Source organism: Archocentrus centrarchus, chromosome 10 (genome assembly GCF_007364275.1).
Source record: "Archocentrus centrarchus isolate MPI-CPG fArcCen1 chromosome 10, fArcCen1, whole genome shotgun sequence".
NCBI lineage: Eukaryota > Metazoa > Chordata > Actinopteri > Cichliformes > Cichlidae > Archocentrus > Archocentrus centrarchus.
In genome coordinates this window covers 2,005,672-2,028,924 of record NC_044355.1, presented here as the reverse complement: position 1 = coordinate 2,028,924, position 23,253 = coordinate 2,005,672, and the positions used below count along the sequence as shown (strand labels likewise).

General features: G+C 43.3%; 3 protein-coding genes across 4 annotated transcripts; all 3 read left to right on the top strand.

Moving 5' to 3' along the window:
* The first annotated feature begins 678 nt into the window (after positions 1 to 678).
* On the top strand, positions 679 to 10,817 carry srp72 (signal recognition particle 72). 2 transcript variants are annotated; one of them, XM_030738992.1, is made up of 19 exons: positions 679 to 830; positions 1,310 to 1,430; positions 1,598 to 1,718; positions 4,604 to 4,747; positions 4,870 to 4,981; positions 5,069 to 5,100; positions 5,236 to 5,360; positions 5,504 to 5,561; positions 5,667 to 5,798; positions 5,884 to 6,012; positions 7,456 to 7,528; positions 7,808 to 7,872; positions 7,983 to 8,078; positions 8,314 to 8,417; positions 8,597 to 8,674; positions 8,957 to 9,094; positions 9,216 to 9,253; positions 9,388 to 9,547; positions 9,863 to 10,817. In XM_030738992.1, the coding sequence occupies exons 1-19, from the start codon at positions 731 to 733 to the stop codon at positions 10,041 to 10,043; spliced, it is 2,007 nt and encodes a 668-aa protein (XP_030594852.1). In that variant the 5' UTR covers positions 679 to 730; the 3' UTR covers positions 10,044 to 10,817. The 2 variants fall into 2 exon arrangements, with proteins under 2 accessions (XP_030594852.1, XP_030594854.1); XM_030738994.1 differs by lacking the exon at positions 5,069 to 5,100 and having other exon boundaries at positions 4,870 to 4,965; positions 5,329 to 5,360.
* Positions 10,818 to 11,959: 1,142 nt separating this feature from the next.
* Positions 11,960 to 13,591, top strand: LOC115787405 (snRNA-activating protein complex subunit 1-like). The gene is made up of 2 exons (XM_030740099.1): positions 11,960 to 12,197; positions 12,307 to 13,591. Exon 2 carries the CDS (start codon positions 12,374 to 12,376, stop codon positions 13,454 to 13,456), a length of 1,083 nt encoding a protein of 360 aa, XP_030595959.1. The 5' UTR covers positions 11,960 to 12,197; positions 12,307 to 12,373; the 3' UTR covers positions 13,457 to 13,591.
* A 1,489-nt stretch (positions 13,592 to 15,080) lies between these two features.
* Positions 15,081 to 20,342, top strand: arl9 (ADP-ribosylation factor-like 9). The gene is made up of 4 exons (XM_030740236.1): positions 15,081 to 15,602; positions 17,202 to 17,379; positions 17,923 to 18,098; positions 20,026 to 20,342. The coding sequence occupies exons 1-4, from the start codon at positions 15,309 to 15,311 to the stop codon at positions 20,200 to 20,202; spliced, it is 825 nt and encodes a 274-aa protein (XP_030596096.1). The 5' UTR covers positions 15,081 to 15,308; the 3' UTR covers positions 20,203 to 20,342.
* Positions 20,343 to 23,253: the final 2,911 nt, after the last annotated feature.

Here is a 23,253-nt window from a genome sequence, read left to right as displayed (position 1 = left end):
GAAAGAAAAATAATGATTCTTTAAGTCATTCGTACAAAAATACCCAAATTTAAAGCACTAATAACCCACAATTGCCCGCTTTAGAATCGTATACATTGCTTCATAAATAATCCTTCCTTAATGTGTAAGCTACATCACTTTTCTTTTTACTTTATGTACTGCTGATAGCGCAGTCTATAGTAACGATAGTATGTTTTTTGTGTTTGTAAATAAATTTAAATAATAAAACATATCAGATAACTTAAAGTTTAAATAAATGTGGAGCGGAGAACAAAATACTGTACATACCCTTCAAAATAAAGTGGAGTAGAAACAGAGTGAAGAACAGCACAGAAATATGAGTAAATATGTTCACCACTAGTCATATTATGCGCTGATTATGATCGGACTAGTGGTCCTAGTCTGATTAACCGACTGAATTCATCTCTTCCTATTTTGGTAGTAGTAGCTGCTGCGGATTTATTCGGACATGTCTGTGTATCCTGCGGTGGTTTGACTTGCTACAACTATATAGGTTGCTCGTGAAGGCATCATTTGCATTCGTCATTTTGAAATTAAAAACTGTATGTCCCCCAAATATTAAGCTTTTATTAACACTGAAAAATCTCAGTTTATGACTAAGATGAATTTATTTTGCTTAGAAATTATTTTAAAATTAAAAGCGTAGTTGATAGTGTCCCGGATGTAAACACGCTGTGTTTCCGGCACCTGGAGAGTCCACTGAACGGAGATGGCGAGCGGTGGAGTTTCGGTTGCTTCGCTTTGGACCGAAGTGAACCGCTGCGGACAGAATGGAGACTACACAAGAGCCCTCAAAGCTCTCACTAAAAGTAGGTATCCAGGCTCCCTTTGAACAGGGGGCCGGAGCGGGAGTCAGAGAGCGGACAGGCGGCGGTTTTTCTCCTCTGCCCCCGCTGAGCAGCTCCAGCTGTTAGCATGTGTCTGAGCTAACGGCGGTCACACGGCCAGCTGCCAGGGTGTTAAAAGCACCTGCGGAGCTCTGCGTACTAAGGTGTGATTAACGTGGATATATTTATGAAATGTAGCTGCTGGATAAGCTCTTTGTTCTGGGATTTTGAGGCATCATTAAATAATATTTAGCCCCTGGCATGCACCGTCTCATGACTGACGTGTCCCTAGCCTGACAGCTAGCCCGTGATTAGCCAGGCAGCTGTCCTGGAGACGTTCGGCGGCTGCTTTCCACTCCTCTCGTGTTTTTACGCAGTCACATCGGTGTGTGGACGGCATCAGCTTTTGTTCTTGTGCATAACTGAAGTGATTTTCCTTTCTTTTTTCTTTCTTGCCGCAGTTTTGCACGAAAACAGGGACGATGTGACGGCCTTGCACTGTAAAGTGGTTTGCCTTATCCAGAATGGGAGCTTCAAAGAGGCGCTGAATGTCATGAACACCTACTCAAAGGTGCTCGGCAGGTAAACAACGCGGTGCTTCTCACTTGTGGCTTTTCATTTTAAAGTGTCGAAACATAAATTGCTCCTGTTGTTAACTGTCTTGTATGATATATTCTAAGTCTTGTAAGACTTGTTGTTTGTGGTGTGGTCCACACGTAAACACTTATTGTGTCTTTTTTTCCACTCAGTGAGGTTGTGTTTGAGAAGGCGTATTGCGAGTACCGGCTGAACAGAGTGGAGAGTTCCCTGAAGACCATCGAAAGTGCTCCTGAGCAGACGGACAAGCTGAAGGAGCTTTACGGTCAAGTGGTGAGGCTGTTTGACCAAATTATATTATTACTGTATGTAAGCATAAAGTTGATGAGTCATACCATGAAGCTATGGGAAAGAGCTGTTGAAGCAAGGTTAAGAAGAGAGGTGATGATCAGTGAGCAGCAGTACGGCTTCATGCTGATGAAGAGCGCTGCAGATGTGATTTTTGCGTTGAGTGGCAGAGAAGTATGTGAGGGTGGTGTAGGCCATGTATGAGGACGGTGGGGAGGTGTAAAGTAGGGGTGATAGATGGATTGATTGGCTCTGAGCCCCTTCTTGTTTGCAGTGGCGATGGACTGGTTGATAGATGAGGTCAGGCGGGAGTCTCCGTGATGTTCACAGGTGACATTGTGGTTTGTAGTGAGAGTCGGTGGAGGTGTGCTCGGGAGAGAAGAGGAATGAAAGGCAGGACAGAATGTGTGTGAATCAGAGGGAGATGGGTGGAACAGTGAAGGTGCAACAAGTACGGCTGCAACTAAAGATTATTTTGGTAGTCGACAAATCTGTCAATCATTTTTTGATAAGTCTGATTATTTCAGTCATTCCTTCCATCTCTGCTTCCTGTGGGCACACCTCATGTTTCAGTGCATGGCTCGCCTCCCCTTCTCCCCACCTGTGAATATCACCCTGCAGTCTCTTTACACAGCAAATTCAAATAGTGACCCATGAAACACATGAATTTGAAACTAATCAGATGTATTTTTAACATTAACATTACGTCAACATTAATGTGACATCACAATTAAAGTCAAGATTTTACTCTATTTAAATGAAAAGATAATGTGCAAATAAGTAACGGAAAATCACCTCTGTGGGGTCTGAAAGTCCCAAAGTACAAGTAGTCTTTAAACAAAGGATAAAATGGCTTTTGTCCAAAAGTTGAAATAATTAAATCAAAATGATTTTTTTCCAGTCCACAAAAAACCGAAAAGTTTACAGACGATTTAGTTCATGAATGCAGGGAGAATATCGGCACGCTCTGGAGTCGCTCTGGCTTCTGTGAGACGACGTTCCCAGCTGCTGACGGCCATGTTGAGGATGCTCTCTGTCAAGATTTGAGCCATTTGAGGGACACATGAGCCTCATCTACTCACCTTTGTTTAGTATTCAAATACAACAGAAAGCTGTTACTAATTATCACAAATGGAAGGCTACATGTCATAGTTTATTTCAGGGTGCTAATGCCAATTAAACCATTCAAGTGATTATATATCTAATGAATGATTGATATGCCCCAACCCACAGATTAACTACCTAACTTTAGGTGGAAAAGGTTTACTATTCAGAATGAACACAAGGATAAATGTGAGAAAAAGATAGGCGACAGCATAGCTGCTCCTCTTGCACTTCACTCATCAGCTAACGTAATTGAAATGATGTTCGCTTAGCAAACATCATCCATGAGACCTTGTTTCCAGCAGGTAAACTAACAGAAACATTAGCAAGGGATCAACGCGACATGCTAATCTAACTCTGTAAAACGAACCCATCCAGAGCTGACGTCACAGCTCCAGGGTGCCGGCGTTTTAAACGCTCACGCGTTGCAGTGATGCTGCCGTGGAAGGAAAGCTGTGAAACACTTCCACACTTTCTAAAGTCGCTGTCTCAATTTTCTTCCATCATCTCCACCCTCCTTTCTCCGTTTCATCATTGTTCTGTTGTTCATGCTACTTTCTTCTTCGTTGGTATTGTTATTGGCAGACAGTCGAGGCAGTACTCTCCCCATATCTTCCTGTAGTTTACTGCAGTTACAAAAACATGTACACGGTTTTAGAATATGATGCATCAGCATTAAAATTCCAGAGGGACAGCTCAGGTTGAGACAAAGTTAGAGAGGCAGGGCTGAGGATGGTTTGGACGTGTGCAGAGGAGGGATGGTGGATATACTGGACAAAGGACTGCGAGACAGGACCAAAAAAAAAGGAAGACCACAGAGAAGATTCATGGATGCAGTGAGGGAGGACATGCAGAGGGTTGGTGTGACAGAGGAGGAAGCTGGGATGGGGTGAGATGGAGGCAGATGATCCACTGTGCTGACCCCTAAAGGGAGCAGCTGAAAGAAGAAGAACAAAATAATATTGCTGTATTATTTAGAGTTTAGTGTATATTTACTGAAGGAGTCAGTCATTGCTCATCTACCTGTTGGTGCTGTGAGATCTTGAAAGCTGATGATTATGTGGTATTTTAAAAGCTTAAAACTAATAAGTCTGCACATCAGAAGTGCAAAACAAATCATATAAATTAAACGCTGTAAGAAACAAGCACACTGCTTTTGGAAAAGCTGTTAGAATATGTGGCTTCTGTTTTTGAAACATTGCACAAACAGTTAAAATGTTGCTAATTCAAGTAACATTTTATTCACTTTATTTAATTTTGTAGCCTAAGGTGTCAGATAACAATAGTCTAATTTGGCTGTTTGTCTCTGACCCCAGGGGTGTGGTGAATAGTATTTTCACCTCTTTAACACACATTGCTCCCCTTTTGTTTCCCTTAATGAATATATCAGGTTGTTCCAGTCTTCATTTAGTCTGTGTGATTTACTGTTATTTATTGCAGTCGCCCTAATGTCCTTCGGGATCTGTCTGTCTGCCTGACATGCTTGCAGGAGCACACCAATGCAACAATCTATCCATAAAATCTTAACAATAAAAATCTCTGAAATAGTATTTGGCAAATATCAGGATGCTAAACCTGTCCCCTGTGATCAGTGGATTTACTGCCGTGAGCATCAGGTTTTGTTGGTCGCTGATCCAAAAGAGGGAGAAGGAGATTTTTGTAATCAGCTATCAGTTGTGTGCATTCCTAACAGGATATTTAATTCTTCTTGTTGTGAGAAGCGTGACGACGTCTGCTAATCTGAACCGGCTCTCTTCTTTGTCCAGCTGTACAGGCTGGAGCGCTACAGTGAGTGCAAGACTATCTACACTGATCTGATCAGGAACTCCCAGGATGAGTACGAGGAGGAGAGGAAGACCAACCTTGCTGCTGTGGTGGCCGCGATGAGTCAGTGGGAGAAGGCTCAGATGGTCAGCGCCCCGTTATACAGTTCATCGATCAGCTTTTCATTTGAGTTTTTATGCAGAACCGGGGTCAGGCTTCTGCTTGATTAGAATTAGTTAGAACATTTGGTTTTATTTTTCTTCTGCAGGAAGATCTGGGTCTGCCCGAGTCAACGTATGAGCTCTGTTACAATGCTGCCTGTGCTCTGATTGGCCAAGGAAAGCTTACAGAGGCCCTCAATAAACTACAGCAAGCAGAAGGTGAGTCAGTTTATCTTCACTCTCTGCTGTCAAGCTGGTGTCATTTTAAAATGGTTTAATGATGTCTGACATGATTTGTTTTGACAGAGCTCTGCAGAGTCTCGCTGGCAGATGATTCTGTAAGTTCTCCTGTGTTTTTGAGATGCAGTTCACTTTCATTTCTAAGAATTTCATCCTAAAGACAGCTGAAAATATTCAACATTTATGCACTATTTACATATAAACTTTTTTTTACTTTTGCTGCTCACTTTCAGGATGTGACTGAGGAGGACATCCAGTCGGAGCTGGCTGTCATCCATTCTCAGATGGCGTACATCATGCAGTTACAGGGTCGGACAGACGAGGCTCTGCAGCTCTACAACCAGGTCATCAAGCTTAAGTGAGTTGTGGAGCCATTGCATCAAATTTGGTCCCAAAACAGATGATGGGGATGCATTTAGACAGTTCAGCAGCATCTAGAAGGCAGCCATTCAGTTGTTAAATAGATTTTCAACATGCTCTAATTCTCTGATTTAATTTCAGGCCATCTGACGTGGGGCTGCTCGCTGTGACTGCCAACAATATCATCACCATAAACAAGGTGGGCTTAAACCTCTCCGATGCCAACTTTCAAACACTTAGCAGTGGACATAAAACTGCAACTTCAGCCATGGTGCTGGTGTTAACGCTGTATCTGTTTCCTCAGGACCAAAACGTGTTTGACTCAAAGAAAAAGGTGAAGCTGACGAACGCCGAAGGTGTCGAATACAAGCTGGCAAAGAAGCAGCTGCAGGCCATCGACTTCAACAAAGCTCTGCTGGCCATGTACACCAACCAGGTGCGTGTGTGATTTGGAGGAGGAATCAACAGCTTTAGCTGATTATTTTTGTGCTGATGGTGCTTTGACGTTTGCCCGTCAACAGGCCGACCAGTGCAGGAAGCTGTCGTCCAGTCTTCAGGCTCAGAATCCAGGACATCCGCGGCCGGTCCTCATCCAGGTGGCTCAGCTGTGCAGGGAGAAGCAGCACAGCAGGGCCATAGAGCTGCTCCAGGTATGAATCATCCTACTTTTCTCTGCTTACAACAAAACCCAGCAGGTAAAATGATGCACCAGCAGCAGAGGAAGTAAAATAAATACTATCACACTGTTAAAGTCCTGCAATAAAAATGTTCAAGTATGCAAACAGGAAAATGTGCCTAAAGGTTTTGCAGTTTATTTTATCAGTTTTGTACAGGACTTCATCTCCTAACTGCTGGTTGGTAAAAATACTGATAAATGTGTCACTTTCACAAAGCCAGTTGTGTCAATCCAGCAGTTCAGACCTCAGAATTAACAATAAACACAAATTATTGAAGTAATTAACAGAAAATCCTCCCATACTCCACTCCACTGGTGTTTACTGTCAAGTCATTTTATTTTATAGCAACAAATCCTCACATTTTATTAACTCTCCATGTTTTGTTTGCTGAAATCTTTGCTTTAAAGAAGCTGCAGCTGTCAGACAGACGAGTTAAATACCCTGAGAGTTGCACAGTGTACAGGGCTGAGAGTTTCACCAGTTCACTATCTGAACTGTTCTATCACTGCACTTAGCAGGCGGGCACACACCCCACTCACCCCACGCACTCCACTCACCCCACGCACTCCACTCACTCCACTCACCCCACGCACTCCACCCTGTTGCTGATACCAGACACTGATTCCCCCCCCCCCCCCCCCCCGGCTCGATCACTGCTCTATAGTATTTTGTATTATTTCACTGCAATTTACAACCTACCACTGGGCATGGCCAGTTTCGTTCACAATGTGCACGCGTGATCTCGCGCCGCTCCTGTTCACGCTTGATTTTGAAGGGCAAATTGGTGACCAGCATGAAGCCGAGGGGGAAGCAGAGGAAAAGGGAGGTCAAAGGACAATTCTGGGCTTCCTATTAAACATAAAATCCCAGGAGCTTGTGTTGTTTCCTGTCTTCGTAGACTCACAAGGGTAACACACTGACGTGTTGCTTTAGGAATATTTATTATCAATAGTTGCAGGTAAACATGACTACATGACATGGTAAACACAGACTGGAGGGATCCACACTCCTGATTGTCATCAAGTCACATGGTCCAATCAGATTCTGGTGCCTTCAATTACCCATAGGACCAACCATCATCACAGAATATTACATGCGTAATATTATCCAGCTGTTCACGTCACTCAGTTAGCAAGCTGGCACAGCATTTAACGTTTAGCATTAGCAAGCTAATGCTAATTAGCCCCCACACACGCACGCTGGCCCGAATTTTTTTCTGGCCAGAACCCTGAGTGTAAAAGTACTTATGTGTGATCTACCTTTGCTAATAATGTGTGTCGGATAAAAAAGATGCTCTAAAATGTCAGAAAATACCCCAGACTGTTGGTTTTTGGTGAAAATGTTAGCAGCGTGTCACTCAGTAATTAGTTTCAGGTTTCAGTGCCGGCTGATCTTTCTTTGTCTTTTATTCTGCAGCAATTCTCCGATCAGAATCCAGAGAGCGCGTCCGGCATCAAACTGACAATGGCACAACTCTATTTAGTACAAGGTACTGCACACACACGGACCCACTCTGACAACATGATGGGATTTTAGCGTTCCTACAACCAACACAAGTCACCTCATCATCTGAGTGCTGAAACAGCAACCCTTTAAGTGTATCATATTTGTTAGATGAGTTTGAGACTTCGACATCATCAGTAAAACCTACATAAATAAAAAATAATAATACTGGATGTAGCAAATATGATACACATTAAAAGGTCATATCCAAAGTAATATTTTAATAAATACCATCAGGTGTTATAACGAATGATTTGTTCTTCAGGTCATGTGACAAAAGCCTGCGACGTCCTGAGGTCCATTGAAGAGTTCAAGCACAAACCGGGGATGGTAGGATTAGAGCTATAAGTGTTTTAGATAACTGTTTGAATTACATCGTTTTATAATTAAAACGCTCTGGTGAAGTCTTTCTAACCCTCAAACGTTTCTGTAATCTTCAGGTTTCAGCTCTGGTAACGATGTACTCCCACGAAGAAGACATCGACAGCGCCATCGACGTTTTCAAACAAGCTATCGAGCATTACCTGTCTGAACAGGTTCGTGTTGAAACATCTGATTGACCTCGTGATGTCCTGTGGAAAATAACCAGGTGGTGCATGTCATTTAGTCATTTTATTAGGGACGCCAAAGAAAGCGGAATAATGCTGAAAAGCAAACAGCCATCGTAAACGTTTGATTTCTAATACTTTCAGCACTTACTGTCTATATTTTTATTTTACTTGTCTCGCTTCCATCCAGACGTGTTCCCACTGTTTCTTTTTCCCTCCACAGCCTGGATCTGCTACACATTTGGCTCTCGTAAGAGAAGCAGCCAACTTCAAACTGAAGTACGGACGGAAAAAAGAAGCCATCAGTGACCTGGAGCAGCTGTGGAAGTGAGTTACATCCCTGCTAACACTCAGCCACTTCCACATGTGGGAAGTCTTTTAGGGTTTAAAGAGAGAGACGATCTCACAGCTGCTGGTAGTTCAGATATTATCACAGTCTTCATAAAACTCACAGCATTTTTTTTTTTTTTTTTTTTTTTTTGTGATTTATTTTCTTCTTAAAACAGACAAAACACCAAGGACATCCACACACTGGCACAACTCATCTCTGCGTATTCTCTAGTGGACACGGATAAGGCCAAATCGTATCCTTTCACCTGATTACAGGTGGGCGTGTGGAAACAGGAAGTTTGTTTTTGTTTTTAAACCAACCGGCAGCTGTTTTGATGCTTAAATATTTCTGTTTTTTCATTTGTGAACTATATCAAATGTTCTCAGATTTTAGCTCCTTAAATGTGATGAGAAATTACTGTTTTTAGATAAAATAAAGAAGGTAAAGAGGCCTTCATTTAAAAAAATAATCTGTAGCTAATTCAAATAAATGCAGCCCAAGAAGACCAGGATGCATCCTTAGCGTTCCTCTACAGGCTCAGCAAACACCTACCGTCTGCAGACACCATGTCTTTCAACGTGGACGTGGACGAGCTGGAGAATTCCCACGGAGCCACATACGTCAGGAAAAAAGCCGCTAAAGTCGTCGGAGAAAACCTTCCCAAAGAACAAGGGTAACCTGCTGTGACTCCTCTGTGGCTGCTTAGTCTCAGGAGTTTCTTTTTTTTAAATAAAACGCTCAAAAGACGAGCTGCACATTGACCACATTTTTTTCTTCTGCACCTGCTCCTGCAGCCATGGCGAGATCAAAAAGAAGAGGAAGAAAAAGAAAGGTATGCCTGTGCCGTTCATGCTGTTGGATTGATGTAGACAGGAAAGTCAGATTATTTCTGTTTTACTCTCAAAGATATTTTGTTTGTGTAGTTATTGCCCCTGAAGTACTCACACCACACCATCTTCCTTTTAGGAAAACTACCCAAGAACTACGACCCCAAAACGACCCCCGACCCTGAGAGGTGGCTGCCCATGAAGGAGCGCTCCTACTACAGAGGCAAGAAGAAGGGAAAGAAGAAGGAGCAAATAGGAAAAGGCACACAGGGAGCAACGGCAGGGGCTTCGGCCGAGCTGTGAGTAAACTCCGCGGTCACGCGCACATCCGGCCGAGGCGTCTGGGTGCAATTTCCTGTAATTATGAACCTGCTTATCAACAGCGCTGATGGAGGGAAAACAACTGAGATTGTTCTTTTCCTCAGTAGACCTCAAACATTCCTACAATCATGTTAACCGACTATAGTATTGACTATAATAGATAGATAGTTTGTTTAATCTTAATAAAGTATCTAAGCGCTGTAGGTTTGCAAACACCCGCAGAACACATTACAACTTGTTTGAGGCTAATTTTTTGACCCCTCTAACCGCACCGTGGCTCTCTCCTCCTTCAGGGATGCCAGCAAAACCGCCAGTAGCCCCCCTACCTCGCCGAGACCAGGATCTGCATCTGGTTCTTCTACGGCCCCCGCCAGCAGCGTGGTCCCCCCACGACAGCAGAAACCTTCATCCTCAGGTGCCACCCGCAAGAAAGCACCACAAAAGAAGAAGAAGGGGGGCAAAGGAGGCTGGTAGTCAGAGGAGAGGAAGAAGGCCGTCTGCGTCTGAAAAATCTGCTTTTTTTTTTTCTTCTTCTTCTTTTTTAAAGTTCAGTTTGATTTTATTTTTTTCTGTTTCGGTCATTAATCCAAAATCCTCCAAGATCATTAATCTGATATTTCAGAAGGAGAGATTTAAAGAGCAGTTCCACTGAAATGTCCTTTTTTTGCTCTGCAGAAGCAGCGCTTGTGTTTGCACTGAAGGAAGAATACCACCGATACATATGTTTCCATTAAAGGTGCTTTGACTTGTGTTTGCTGCATATTTCTGTGTTTTTATCCCGAAACAAACTTCTGATCAATTAAATATGAATTTAATGTTTAAATCATGTCACTCGCTGATATTTAGATCATTTTATGCGACCTTACATTTTCAGTCATGTATGAAGAAACTCACTTCACTGTTGTCTTTATTGCGTTTTTAAGCGTTTACTCTTAGAAACAGCCAGTTTCTCAGCACAGTGAGGACACCTGTAAACCTGCTTTTGCAGAGCAACTTTTGATTTTAGGGAACGGTGCTTAAACCTGTCGAGTCTCAGTATTAGGATATCAAGCTCCACCTACAGGTTCTTTAGTGTTTCCATTATTTTCAGTTAGCTGCAGTGAACTAACATATTTATTTTTGAATCTGTGTTGGTCTGAATTCAAGCTAAAGGATTTTCATTCTGTCAGATGCATGTTTCAGAAAGACACTATTTTGGCCAAACAGGCTTCCATTTTGTTAAGTCTCAATAAAACTCTGAACAGCGAAGCTCCTCATGTGCTTCTTCCTAATAAATAACTTTCACTGAGCTGTTGTGCATGAGTGAATGTGGAAGAGATGGATCTGTATATGCAGGCTGTTTAAGGCGTACACCAACTTCCTTTAAGACCTATTGAAGATGAGCATTTAGTCTCAACAGCTGTTTTAATTTTATCCATCACTACAAAGTTCCACAATCCACCTTGCACTGGACCACCTACAGCCCCTCCTGCAGGTGGTGGGTGCACAGGAGGGCTGGCCCATCTAAGAGAAGATCCTGAGGTGGTTTGGACATCTACAGAGGAGGGACAGCAGATACACTGGAGCTGCCATGTAGGAGGAAGACCACAGAGAAGATTCATGGATGTAGTGAGGGAGGAGGATGTTAGGGACAGGGTGAGAGGATCTGCTGCAGCAACCCCTAAAAGAAGAAGAAAAAGATTATGACTGGCACATGAAGCTGAAATGCAATTATAAAAGGCTTTAAACATTATTTAGCTCAAGAACCTGTTAATGTAATTTTTATCTTTAAATCTGTTAATACAGCAATTTATTTTAAAGAATCTCAGAATAATCTCAGTATCGCTCTGTGATGGACATGAAGCCCCCTGCTGGTCACCGAGAAAAACTACAAGTGCAGTCATTTATTTTAAAATCACCTTTTTGGTTAATTATTTTAGAGAGGCCTCTGGAACTCCTTTATATCCAAAATCAAGTTACTGCAGTATGTTTGAAAAATAAACTGCAATAATAAAATCATAAATAGCCATAAAATTTTTTCAGTCTACTGACTCTTTATGCACGTTACAATTTATAGTGGGTATTTAATGACATGAAACCTTTGCATAAGGACCAAATCAGAAGTAAACAATAGCACTATTTTACTTCTTTAGGGAACAGCAGTGATTCACTGATTTATTTTATTTGCTGCAAGCAAACAAAGCTTCATAGTTCCTGCTACAGGGGCCTTAGATGAAGCGTCTGCAGCCAAAGAGCCCCGGAGAGCCCGAGGGAACGGGCAGACAACCCTGCCAGAGGCTGGCCACGCCCGGCAGGAGCCAAAGACTGTCACTCCCCAAAGAGGTCCAAGCCACCCTCTTCTCTTATATTTTTATTTCCTTCCGAGAGCCGGCCGGGTCACTCCCCCGATGAGGGGTTTCACCGACTCCCTGAGGACCGCGCCTTCTGCAGGAGTGTTTCCACCTGCTGCTGGCTGAGGTCTTCAGGGCGGCTCCTCTTGGTGGACGGAGCGTCTTTGCCGCCGGGAGTCTGCGTCTTGTCCGGTTTCCCCATCACAGCTGTCTCGAAACGCTCCTCAGTAAAAGTTTGCAGAGTGTTCAGGTGTTCGTCACTGTCCTCCAGAGCGCTAAAGTTAGTGAAATATAGCTGGTATGTATTTTTATTACCTTTAAAGCTGTCGAGAAATAATACCGGAAGTTTCTGTAATCAGTTGCGCCCCGCCGTGATTAATATCCCACGTCACTAATTTGCCATCAAGGAGCTACACCTGCTTTGAGCGCAGCTCACCTGAGGAGTATCCTGAGAGACTCTCTGGGGTTTGGAGGATGCCTCGTCCGCCGTGTATTTACTCGGATTTCTTCTATGGCCCTCTGACTGAAGATGTGGAGCAGCTCCTGGCGCGTTTCCAGCAGATGGACTCAGTCAGGTATGAGGACTTTTCTGCCATCTGGAGGGAGATGGGCTTCTCGGATGTCTTCTGTGGCACCATCAGTACGGGTGAAACGAAGCGATTCTGCAGGGTGGCTCTGGCCACGGCTGTAAAATACTTCATGCCTCCATACAGCTATCAGATCCGAGTGGGGGGCTTGTACCTGATGTTTGGTTTCTACCACACACAGCTTGCTGAGCCGCCCGTGATGATCCGGCTCGCTCTGAAGGACTGGACCCACGTCCAGACCTTCCTCAAGGAATCTGTAGACTCCGGGCATCTTGATGTGGTTTACATCTACAAGAAGCTTGTTGCAACCAAAGCCATCCACTACACGGCCATGCCGCATTTTCTGACCTTCCAAAAGCAGCAGAAGCGAAAGCAGGATCCTGTGTGCGCGGACTTTCTGAGCAGGACGACCGCCGTGCACGAGCTCATCACTGCAGACACCCTGGAGGAGATCGCCAACCTCCAGAGCCTGTACGAGAACCTGAAGGAGATCACAGAGGAGGTGGGTTCCCAGGTCGCTGTGACCCACAGAGACCTCACCTCCCGCCTGAGGGACTGCATGTCAGAGTTCATCACCTGGCAGAAGAAGAGCTTCACCTCACAGCTGAACAAAGGCAAGAAGGATAGAGATGAAGAAGATGAGGAGGAGGAAGATGAGAAGGAGTCCTGCAGCAACAGAGCGCGGCTCCTCTCCTCCATCAAGCAGAAGAGCTACGGCAACTTTCAGAAGGCGCCTAAATCCAGGAGACATCGACAGGGTGAGGCGCCGGACTCGTCCCGTTCGGGGGCCGAGCAGGTTAAACCGGCCCCGCAGAAGAAGAGACCTCCTTCTCTCCGGGCCCGGACCTGGAAGAACCTCGGAGTGACACAGAAGGACAGCAACCTGCCTCCCTGGCTCCTGAGTGCCCCTGAGCTGGAGGACGGGGTGCCGGTAAGGAGGACCAACCAGGCGGTGACCTACAGAATGTGAAGGAGGAGGAGAGATGTTAAAGTGCTGCATTTATTACCATTCAACTGGAATAATTTAAGAAAACACACACCAATATTCTTTGTTATTGCTTCAGAATTTATCATTTAACTGGCTTCAATGCCTCTGAATTATTTTTCTGTATATTTCCAAAATGATAAAACCAGTTAATGGTGTTTCATTTTCTGTTAGTTTATTGATAAACTGTTGCAGCTTTGAATCCTTCTGCAATCATTAATGGATGCTTTACATGCTTTAAAGCCTCTTAAATCACAGAAAATACCCAGAAGTGTATTTTAACACCATTGAGTGTAAATATAAAGACAGAATTATAAGTTTCCGCCACAACTTTCTAAAACTTAGCAAAAAAAAAAAAAAAAAACACTTGGCTGTCAGCTTTTTGGAAGGAAAGTATTTTGTGTATATTTTGTTTTTCATGAAATTAAAATGTTAAAACTTTAAATTTCTGTTTTACTCTTGTGTGTTAGTTCTGGAATCTCCACAGCAAGAAGTGTGTATTTTATTAATTAAACTTGGGTAGGTAATGAAGGTGGATGAGTTTAAATACCTACAGTCAACCATCCAAAACAACACAGTGCACTGGAGGGGTGAAGAAGAGAGAGCAGGCAGGATGGAGTGGGTGGGTGGAGATGGGTGTCAGGGGTGATTTGTGGCTGATGGATGGCAGCGAGACCTGGTGTGATGTATGGCTGGAAGATAGTGACACTGACAAAAAGGCAGGAGGCAGAGCTGAAGGTGCTCAAAGGTTCGTTGGGAGTCCCCAGGATGGATGAGATTAGAAATCTGACCGCTCAGGCTGAGCAGTTTGGAGACAAAGAGACGGGGGGGAGGCTGAGATGGTTCAGACGTGCAGAGCAGGGGGAGTGGATCTACTGGCCAAAGGATGTTGATGATGGAGCTGCCAGGCAGGAGGAAAAGAGGAAGACCTCAGAAGTTTCAAGGCTGTAGGACATACAGAGGGTTGGCGTGACAGAGGAGGATGCAGGGATGGGGTGAGATGGAGAGAGATGATCTGCGGTGGCGCCCCCTAAAGGCAGAAGTTGGAAGAGGTTTCCTGCATTTATCACACTTTGCAAACCCATCTAATGGGCTGGGCTGGATCCTTTCACGGTTAATTTATCCCCGGTCCTCTTATGTGGCACTCCTGATTCGAGTTTTTCAACATTTTTGGGACATTTTTCCAGCGTTTGAAAATCCCTTTGCTACAGCAGATAGAAATACAGTTAAGCACAGCAAACGTACAAGAAAATAGCTTAAAGAAGTAGAATGGCATGTGCCTCAGTAAAATATAATGGAATATGACAGAACATATCTTAAAGTATTTTATATTTAGAAAAAATAAAATATAGATTTAAATGCAAAATATTAGTAATAGAACATAAAAACTCAAATATCTCAAATTAAAAACTGGAGGAAATGTTTGACTAAGTGGCACAAAATAATTAAAAAAAAAATCACAGATGAGGTCAAATAATGCTGTGCTAAAATTAGGCTTTATATTGGATATTAGACATTTTTATTGTATAATTTACATGTAAACTATAATGTAATTATAGTAGCGCACCCTAGTGGCCAGATTGCACATAACAGCCTTAAAGACCTGTTTGTATGATAACATTTTGGGATTGGCGGCCAATCTCGGAACTGCATCAACACTGCCGAGCGCTTTATCCGGAAATATCGCCTGGAGAAGTTCCTCCGGAGCTTCCTGTCTCTTAATCCACTTGTTGAGCGGAGGAGAAGAGCGAGGAGGCGCTCGCGAACTTCAGTTTTCACTAAAACTCCTGTAATGTCGGAAGCAGACGAGTAAACGGCGCCCAAACAGTTGTGCACCATGTTCGGGTTGGGGAGAGCCGGAGTCCTCGGCGCCTCCGTCGCTGTGGCGGGGGGAGTCGCTTATCTTATCTGGAGCTACGCGTCCTCCTCCGGGGAGAAGAAGCCCGAAACACGGCCGGGAGAGGACGGTAAAAGCGGCAGAGAGGAAAGAGAAGGCGAGGAGGAGGAGGAGGAGATACGAGAGGAAGCGGCTCCGGTGATTAGAGCTCAGCAGCAGCAGACGCAGCTTCTTGAGCCCACATTGCCTGTGGTTGAACCTGTAGCTGCTGCGAAAGTGCAGAAAACATCGCAGGTAAGTAGCCAGGTGTGCCGGACACACCTGCATACACCTTATGAAGCAGCAGCTCCTCTGCGGTCACCCCCAGCTGCGCTCACAGGTTCACGTTAAAGACGGGAAATGAGATGTTTCAGTTTACACACATTTGACATATTTCAGCTGCAAACTTCATACTTATTAAATATGGTCATATTTCTACCCTACCACTACATGCGTGTTTCAGACCGCGTGGCATTCTGGGAAATGTAGGCTGCATTAAATGACTGTCGGTTTTATGGAGAGTTCAGTGGGGCAGCAGCTGGTTTCTCTATGGATTAATCCGCTAATTTAGCATTAGTATATTTTTCCCTTTTTTGTCATTCAAATCCCAGAATAATTAGTCAAATAACTGAATAAAAATAATTAAATGCAGAAGTAAAATAAATAAAACACTAAACTGACATGGTGAAATATGTAAAACTAATAATGGGATTATGTAAGAATTTTTTTAGGTTATAAAACTTGTATTATTAGATTTTACTAACTCCAAACGGGAAACAGGTGACTGAGCTGAACCTTAAAGCATAAATGACCTTCAGAGGAATCAGCTTGTTTCTGAGTATTTATTTGTTTATTTTGTATATTATCAATATCAGCGATTACATTTTCAATAAACATTTTAGAATAGAAGAGAACTTTATTGATCCGTTGCAGGAAACTGCTTCATTACAGCAGCAGTAGCAGCTAACCCTGATACAGTATACAGTACTGAATGAACCAGTATAAATACAGTGCACAGCTGTGCATTAAGGTTAGTGGTTAGCATTAAAAGCCTGATTGCTGCTGGCAGGAAGGACTTCCTGCTGCACCGAGGTGGTGTTAGTCTGTGGCTGAAGCTGCTGTCCTGAAGCACCTCCAGGTCATGCAGTGGGTGTGAGCTATTGCCCAGAATGCTGTGCAGTTTGCTTAGCACCCTCACCCCAGTCACCTGATGACCAGTCCAGTTCGGCTCCAATTGTGGAGCTCGCCCTCTTTATGAGGTTATCCAGCCTGTTCCTGTCTTTAGAGCGAGCCCCTTCCCACCACTGCACGAGCCACCCGTCTGCTGGAAGGTGAGCAGGAGGGGTCTGCAGATGTTGAAGGACTTTAACCTTCTCAGGAAGTATAATCTGCTTTGCCCCTTCTTGTGCACTCAGGTACCTGTAGCTGGACACCACCTCCACCTCCGTGTCTTGAATGGTGACTGGAGCCTGTGTGGTTTTACTTGGTTTTACTAATATTTAGTTGAAGGCAGTTGAGGTTGCACCAGTCCTCAAAGTCCCCGATCACGCCCCGTATTCCTCTTCCCGTCCTTTACTTATACAACCAAGCAATAACTGAGAAACTGTCTACTGCATTTTTAATCTGCAGTTTATTTTTAATTATTAACCTACAATGTCAGTGTTGCATTAGCAAATATTGATCTGGGTTTAAAAAGGTCTGATTTTCTTTTTCCCTTTGAGATCAAATTAAACAGATCATTTTGAGGTGTTTATATTAAAAACCTTTCCTAAAGCGGTGACCGTATGGAGAAAAGCATGCTTCTTAATATCGGTGCGACTATCAGGCTCTGATCCGGCGTGGCCTGTGTTGCAGTCCCAGCCTGTGGAGTCGGGGGGGACGCAGATTCTGGTTCTGGGTCTGGATGGATCAGGGAAAACCAGCCTGCTGCGCGCTCTGTCCAGCGGCAGCGTGGAGCAGGACGTGCAGCCGACGCAGGGCTTCAACGCCGTCTCCATCAGCAGAGACGACCTCCACGTCGAGTTTCTGGAAAGTAAGTCTGAAGCCGTCTGCGGGCTTTAAAAAAAAGCTGTGGAAGATGTTAAAGAGCTTTTTCTCAAAGAGAGGTTTAAAATGAACACCCTGTTTTGGATTAAACTTTAATGCAGCACATATTTAACTGTTTATCTTGGTAAATCATTTCTGATGGCGGCAGAAGACGCTTGCAAATGGCTGTAAATGTCCACACGATGCTCTCAGGTTTTTGCAAAATTTTTCGCATGTTTTGCAACTCATACATAAGCACCGCAATGCACACCTAGATTTGTTTTGACCAATGCACAGTATAAAAGATTGATGCAGCCACTGTAAGCTTCATGTTTTATTTAATATGAACTGATCATGGAGTTTGAGGCCATGAGACCGCTTTCCCGCAGACCTCAGCTTTACCATTTACACTGGTACTTTAAACTTATTCAGTTCTTCTCCAACTTTCACATTTAACTGCTATTAATTTACAGGTCACATGAGAATAACACACTGAAATCCCCCTAAACAAAAACCCCCTTGAACGGTGCGTCTCTCTCTGTTTTGGCAGTTGGAGGTAAAGAGGATCTGCGGCCGTACTGGCACAGGTACATGTCCAAAGCCCTGCTGCTGCTGTTTGTGGTCGACTCCTCCAGCCTGCAGCGCTTTCCGGTGGCTAAGAAACACCTACACGAGCTGCTGGCCTCTCGCCCGAGCCTGCCGTTAATGGTGCTGGCCAACAAACAGGTGGGCACGACAGCAGCGACACTCGAGACGGTTTTCAACAGAAGGGTTTCCAGTCAGAGGCGTCTCAGGCAGATTCAGAGTCTGATTGATTTGCTGCAGGATTTTGTAAAAGTTGATCAAAACCTGCTTTCACTGCAGAACTGGCTGCAGGCAGAGACGAGCAGTAACTAAAGTAAACACAAAAACAGAACTGGATTTTTCTTCAAACCACAGGCTTGTGGAAATAAGAATTTTCCAGAATATCCTGCAGAAAATAATCTGTGCAGGAAATAAAAGTTTTTAGATATTTGCACATTTGGTTCAGCAGGCTGATTCTCACAAATTAATGCAACATTTAATATTTTTAAAGTTTAATTACACTCCTAACTTGAGGTCAGAGGTACATAAATACTTTAACATTCACCAGTGGGGTTACTGGTAGATCTGTGCTCCTTCCCTCACCACGAGCTGTGGGTGGTGATATATGGTGAATAAAGCTGTAGAAATGAGCCTCCTTCAGAGGGTGGCTGGACTCAGCCTTAGAGATGGGGTGAGCAGCTTAGTCATTTGGTAGGGAGTCAGAGCAGAGCCACTACTCCTTCACACTGAAAGGAGCCGGTGGAGATGATTCAGGCATTTGACTGAGAAGGCTCCTGGACTCCACCTAGGTGAGGTCTTTCGGACATGACAAACTTGGTGTCCTCCTAGGGGAGCTGGAGAAGGTGGCATCTCCTCTTGAGTTAAGTTATGCACTGAATCTATGCAGAGCGTAAAGTGTAGCGTCCGCACGCTGCATTTACGCTGCATTGCTCTGCAGTCCTGTTGCTGAAACTCTAGTTGGCGACAGGGTTTCTCTCTGCTGCAATTCAGTGGTGGAGAAATTGTCAGCAAATTCTGTTTTTGTTTCTCAGACATCTTTCAAATAAGTTCATCTTCATATTTTTTATATCAGGGTTTCCGCGGGGTGGTAAAAGGTAGTAAATTAAATGAGCTAAAATTAAGGCTATTAAAAAGGTAGTAAAAGGTAACAAACAGAATTTGACTTGGTAGTAAATTCATCACCCCTTCAATATATTTCGACTTTTCCATTGATGCAGACTTTTTGTTTTAAGTTCGTTTAACTATAAAATCTATATAAAAATATAACGATTGGTTCCGCTGTCCGATCTGCTGTGCGCATGCGCAGTGTTGCAACCGCCTAATGTGTCGAGACTATAGCGAGTCATTTTGCGCCTTGTCATGGGAAAATGTACGTTTTCACAGCTTTGGCTCGATGACCCGGCATTCAAAGACTGGCTTAAGCCGGTCATGTGAAATGATCAAAAGGCGTTTTGTAAAGTGTGCAGAAAAAATATAAATTTGACCCAGAACGGTGTGACGGTGATCAAATCACACCGAGCATCCGCCGTTCACCAGCAGCGGATTCGCGCAGGGAGCAGATCCCTATTTTGTTTTTTGGTGCTACGCAAAGCACCGCGACTGCAACCTCAAGGTCAGCTATGAGCACAAGTATTGCCGTCACACCTCAGCAGCAAACCAGTATTCCAATATTGTATTGGAAAATAAATCTTCGGCTTGTGAAACTTAAATTTTGTTTATATTCTTACAAAAACAAATTTCCTGAGTCTTCTTGAAATGCGTTTGGAACATTAATGTGTATGAGGACAAAGTCACAGTTGCACCTTCAGGTAAGTGGGATAAAGTTTTGTCTTTGGTGAGAGATGGGCGATCATCTTACATGGTTTAGTGCTGTGAATCCACCGCTGCCCCAAAAAAGGCTGCTGCTCGATTTCGTGCTGGTAGTAAAAATATTGTAGAGGTAGTAAAAAAAGGTAGTAAATTGAACTCCAGGATTCCTGTATAAACCCTGGATATGCTGTGGGAGTATCTCGTCTCTTATCTCACTTCATGCCTCATTTTTATTTTTTTTTTTTTTTTGCGTTTCCAGGATCTTCCAGGTTCCTGCAGCATCACAGACCTCCACGACGCTCTCTCCCTCTCCGAGCTCGGGGAGCGGCGGTTGTTCCTCATCGGTACCCACGTGAAGAAGGGCGAGGCAGAGCCGGGCTCGGGCGTGCAGGACGCTCAGGCCCTGATTTTCCAGATGGTCCGTGATGGCAGATGAAGCAGTGTTGGCTGTTGTCACTTAATCCTGTACTTCAAATCACATTCAGTGAGCTCGCTGCACTTTTTTCACATTAGTGTTTTCGCTACATGTTGGCCAAAACTCTGGTTACTGGTTTGTGTTGGTCCATCATGTGGGGGGGGGGGGGGGGGGGGGGGGGGGTGTCTGTGTGTGTGTGTCTCCATGTTAAATTTTTTTTTATTGACTTCTGTTAAACTGGGAGGAGACACAAATGTTAAAGATTGTTACTATATTTAAATCTTTAGTTCCTTCTCATGTTGTTTAGTGCTGCAGGTTTCAGTTATGATTCAGAATTCATCATATCAGCTTAAACAACTTCCCCAAACTAACTTTGACTCAAATCTCAGATTAAAGCATCAAAGTTTAAGTCTTAAATGGGTCGACTCTGAGGCCCATAAGTTTTTGTACAGTGATGCTTTCCCTCTGTACACCACTACAGTGAATGCCAGTGAAGTTCAGGCTTTCAGCTTGAATTCAGTTCAGTAACAAAAGTATTGCAGTAACTGTTGTTTCAGCCATTTTTGTACACATCTGTTCCTCTCCCTCTCTGCTCGTTATTCTGGTCCAGTGTAATCGTGGTTTCATCTGTCCAAAGTTTCTTTTTTCCGGAGCTCTTCGGGCTCTTTCAGATGTTTCCTGCCAAAGTCTGATCTGGTAGGTGCAGCCACCTCCTCGAGAGGGTTCTCGACTTGGTTTTTCTTAACCATAGAAGGAATTCTGCGATCATTCAGGTTACTTTTCTGCGATGGTCTTGCAGGCCTTCAGGTGTTCCTGAGCAGTCTCTCTGATAGGTTTAGTTTAGTTTTCAGCTCAGCGAGGGCCTGCTTCACTTTCATCAACATCTCTTTGGACTTCCTATCAAGAGTTTCAGTGAACATCTACCAAACACTCCAAATCCACTCCAGATCTTTAATCTGATTAATTTCCCGTTGGATAATGAGGGAACAGGTCTCACCTGACCATGAAACTGCTTCTGAGTCAGCTGTCCAATTTACTTCTGACACAGTGTATGAAATGGTTGCAGTTCCTAAACAGTTACTTTGTTATTGAACCTCTTAAATTAAAGCTTACAGTCTGTACTTCGTCACACCTTGATTGGTTTAAAATTACAAAAAGTTATGGATCTCACAGTGACACGTTTCTGCCACGCGGGGTCACTAAAGTGCAAAGTTTGTAAGTGGTAGATGTTACTCTGCTCTAAGTTAATATCAAAACCGTGAAAAATGAAAGCATGATTCAGCCTCAGAAACACTGTGTAGGCTCTTTGCTGCAATAATCTGCTGCTTTATTGTAACTTTATTATCGCACAGGAGTGTTACAGCTTTGAAAACACACTTGTATGTAACATTGTTATTTTATTGAATGTGTGTTGTGTTTTAAAACAGAGTTTTTATCTTAAAAACTGAATATATTTTTTTAATATCTTGAATTTTTTTTGTAATTGGTCTAAAAACGTATCTGAGAAAATCTGTTTAAAACTCTGTAAACTGGGTTAAAGGTGGAGTGCGTTGCTGACATCTGCAATACCTTCATATGTAACATTTTTGTGATTTAAAAAGGGCTCAATTTAAAAAATATATAAAAGACCCATAAAGTCTTTTTTTTTTCAAACAATTTGAAGATGTCTTATTTGCTTTTTTTCCACAGTTAAACAGTTTCTCCTGATTATTCTTGTTTTCACATGAAGCTTTTAAGATTTTGAACCCTTGATCTTTCCCATATAGTGTGGTTTATGTCGACACAGCTCTGTATTTATAGGAATAAAAGCAGACCCAACTTCTCATGTGAGCAGAAAGCCTCTTCCTAAACATAACTCCTGACATTTAGTCACTTCACACCATCAAAGCACATTTACATTTTGAATCCAGCACTCCAGAAATGCCACAGCAACTGTCGCCTTCCTAACTGACCTAGAAGTGTCCGCTTTCCTTTTAACGTCCTGCGTTGGGCGTCTTGAGTCAGTCTGATGGATGAGTTGGCCGCGCTGACTCCAGTTTCAGGGCGTCCTCAGGTGTGGAGCTGGTTGCTAAGGACTCTGCTGTGGCTGTGGAGAGAGTAGTGTGACATCAAGCTGACATCCAAAATACAGCAGCTGCAAGGTGAGATGTTGCCTGGAAAACAAGGTAAATTTATCAGTTCACAAATGCAAAATAGCCATCAAGTATTTCTGGGATCATTTACTCTAATATCTTTTGTTTATTTGGTTCTTGCAGATATTCGGTCCAGATTTGGTCCATCAAAGAGGTGAAATGGTTTGGTGTGTTTGTGTGTGTGTGTGTGTGTGTGTTTAAATTGTTGGCCACTGTTATCAGACCTTGTCTGTATAACATATAGGGGGATTTTAGCTTTGCAACAATCCTATGAACTGTAAAGTCAGGAATACAAAGCTGATATAGCAGTTGCCTGCCATATAGGACGTGATACAACCAGTGGCAGCAAGGAGAAAATGTGTATTCCCAGACTGGTTGGCAAATGATTGCTGGAAGTCAAAATCAGTCAAAGAGGTTGCAGCAGATATATATATATATATATATATATATATATATATATATATATATATATATATATATATATACACATATATATATATATATAACAAGGTTAAATGGAGGTGGTGCTGTAAAATGGGAAACCACTGTCACTGAAAATGAATGACTCACGGTTAAACTCTGGCAGTTGTGTCTTTGTTTTTAGATTGGTGGTAAAGGTTTAGAGTTGAAACCTTTTTCTTCTGTTACTGAAGAGTGAGCCCAGTGTTTGGAAGCCAGAATATAGAAAACAGAAAGTGGCAGGGACTCACTGAGCGATTGCGCGGCCCCCCTTTGGGCCCACAGTCCCTGAAATACACTCATATTTAATGCTGGTTTTTGCTGTTTTGTAAATGTTATGCTTTTTGACAGAATCTTGGAGCTGGCGCAGCACAAAACCTCAACAACAGTCTGGGAAACGACTCCATGGTGAGTAGCTGAGTCATGCGAGCGTCTTCCTCCTGATTAAAATCGGATTCTTTCTACACACAGACTTTTTGTA

What these genes read in the sequence shown, in the direction of transcription:
- srp72 (XM_030738992.1), top strand. Translation starts at nt 731, where the DNA reads ATGGCGAGCGGTGGAGTTTCGGTTGCTTCGCTTTGGACCGAAGTGAAC. An exon ending in ATATCATCACCATAAACAAG is followed by an intron (nt 5,562 to 5,666) that starts GTGGGCTTAAAC and finishes CTGTTTCCTCAG; the next exon opens with GACCAAAACGTGTTTGACTC. An exon ending in ACAACTCTATTTAGTACAAG is followed by an intron (nt 7,529 to 7,807) that starts GTACTGCACACA and finishes TTTGTTCTTCAG; the next exon opens with GTCATGTGACAAAAGCCTGC.
- LOC115787405 (XM_030740099.1), top strand. Translation starts at nt 12,374, where the DNA reads ATGCCTCGTCCGCCGTGTATTTACTCGGATTTCTTCTATGGCCCTCTG.
- arl9 (XM_030740236.1), top strand. Translation starts at nt 15,309, where the DNA reads ATGTTCGGGTTGGGGAGAGCCGGAGTCCTCGGCGCCTCCGTCGCTGTG. An exon ending in AAGTGCAGAAAACATCGCAG is followed by an intron (nt 15,603 to 17,201) that starts GTAAGTAGCCAG and finishes CCTGTGTTGCAG; the next exon opens with TCCCAGCCTGTGGAGTCGGG. An exon ending in TGGTGCTGGCCAACAAACAG is followed by an intron (nt 18,099 to 20,025) that starts GTGGGCACGACA and finishes TTGCGTTTCCAG; the next exon opens with GATCTTCCAGGTTCCTGCAG.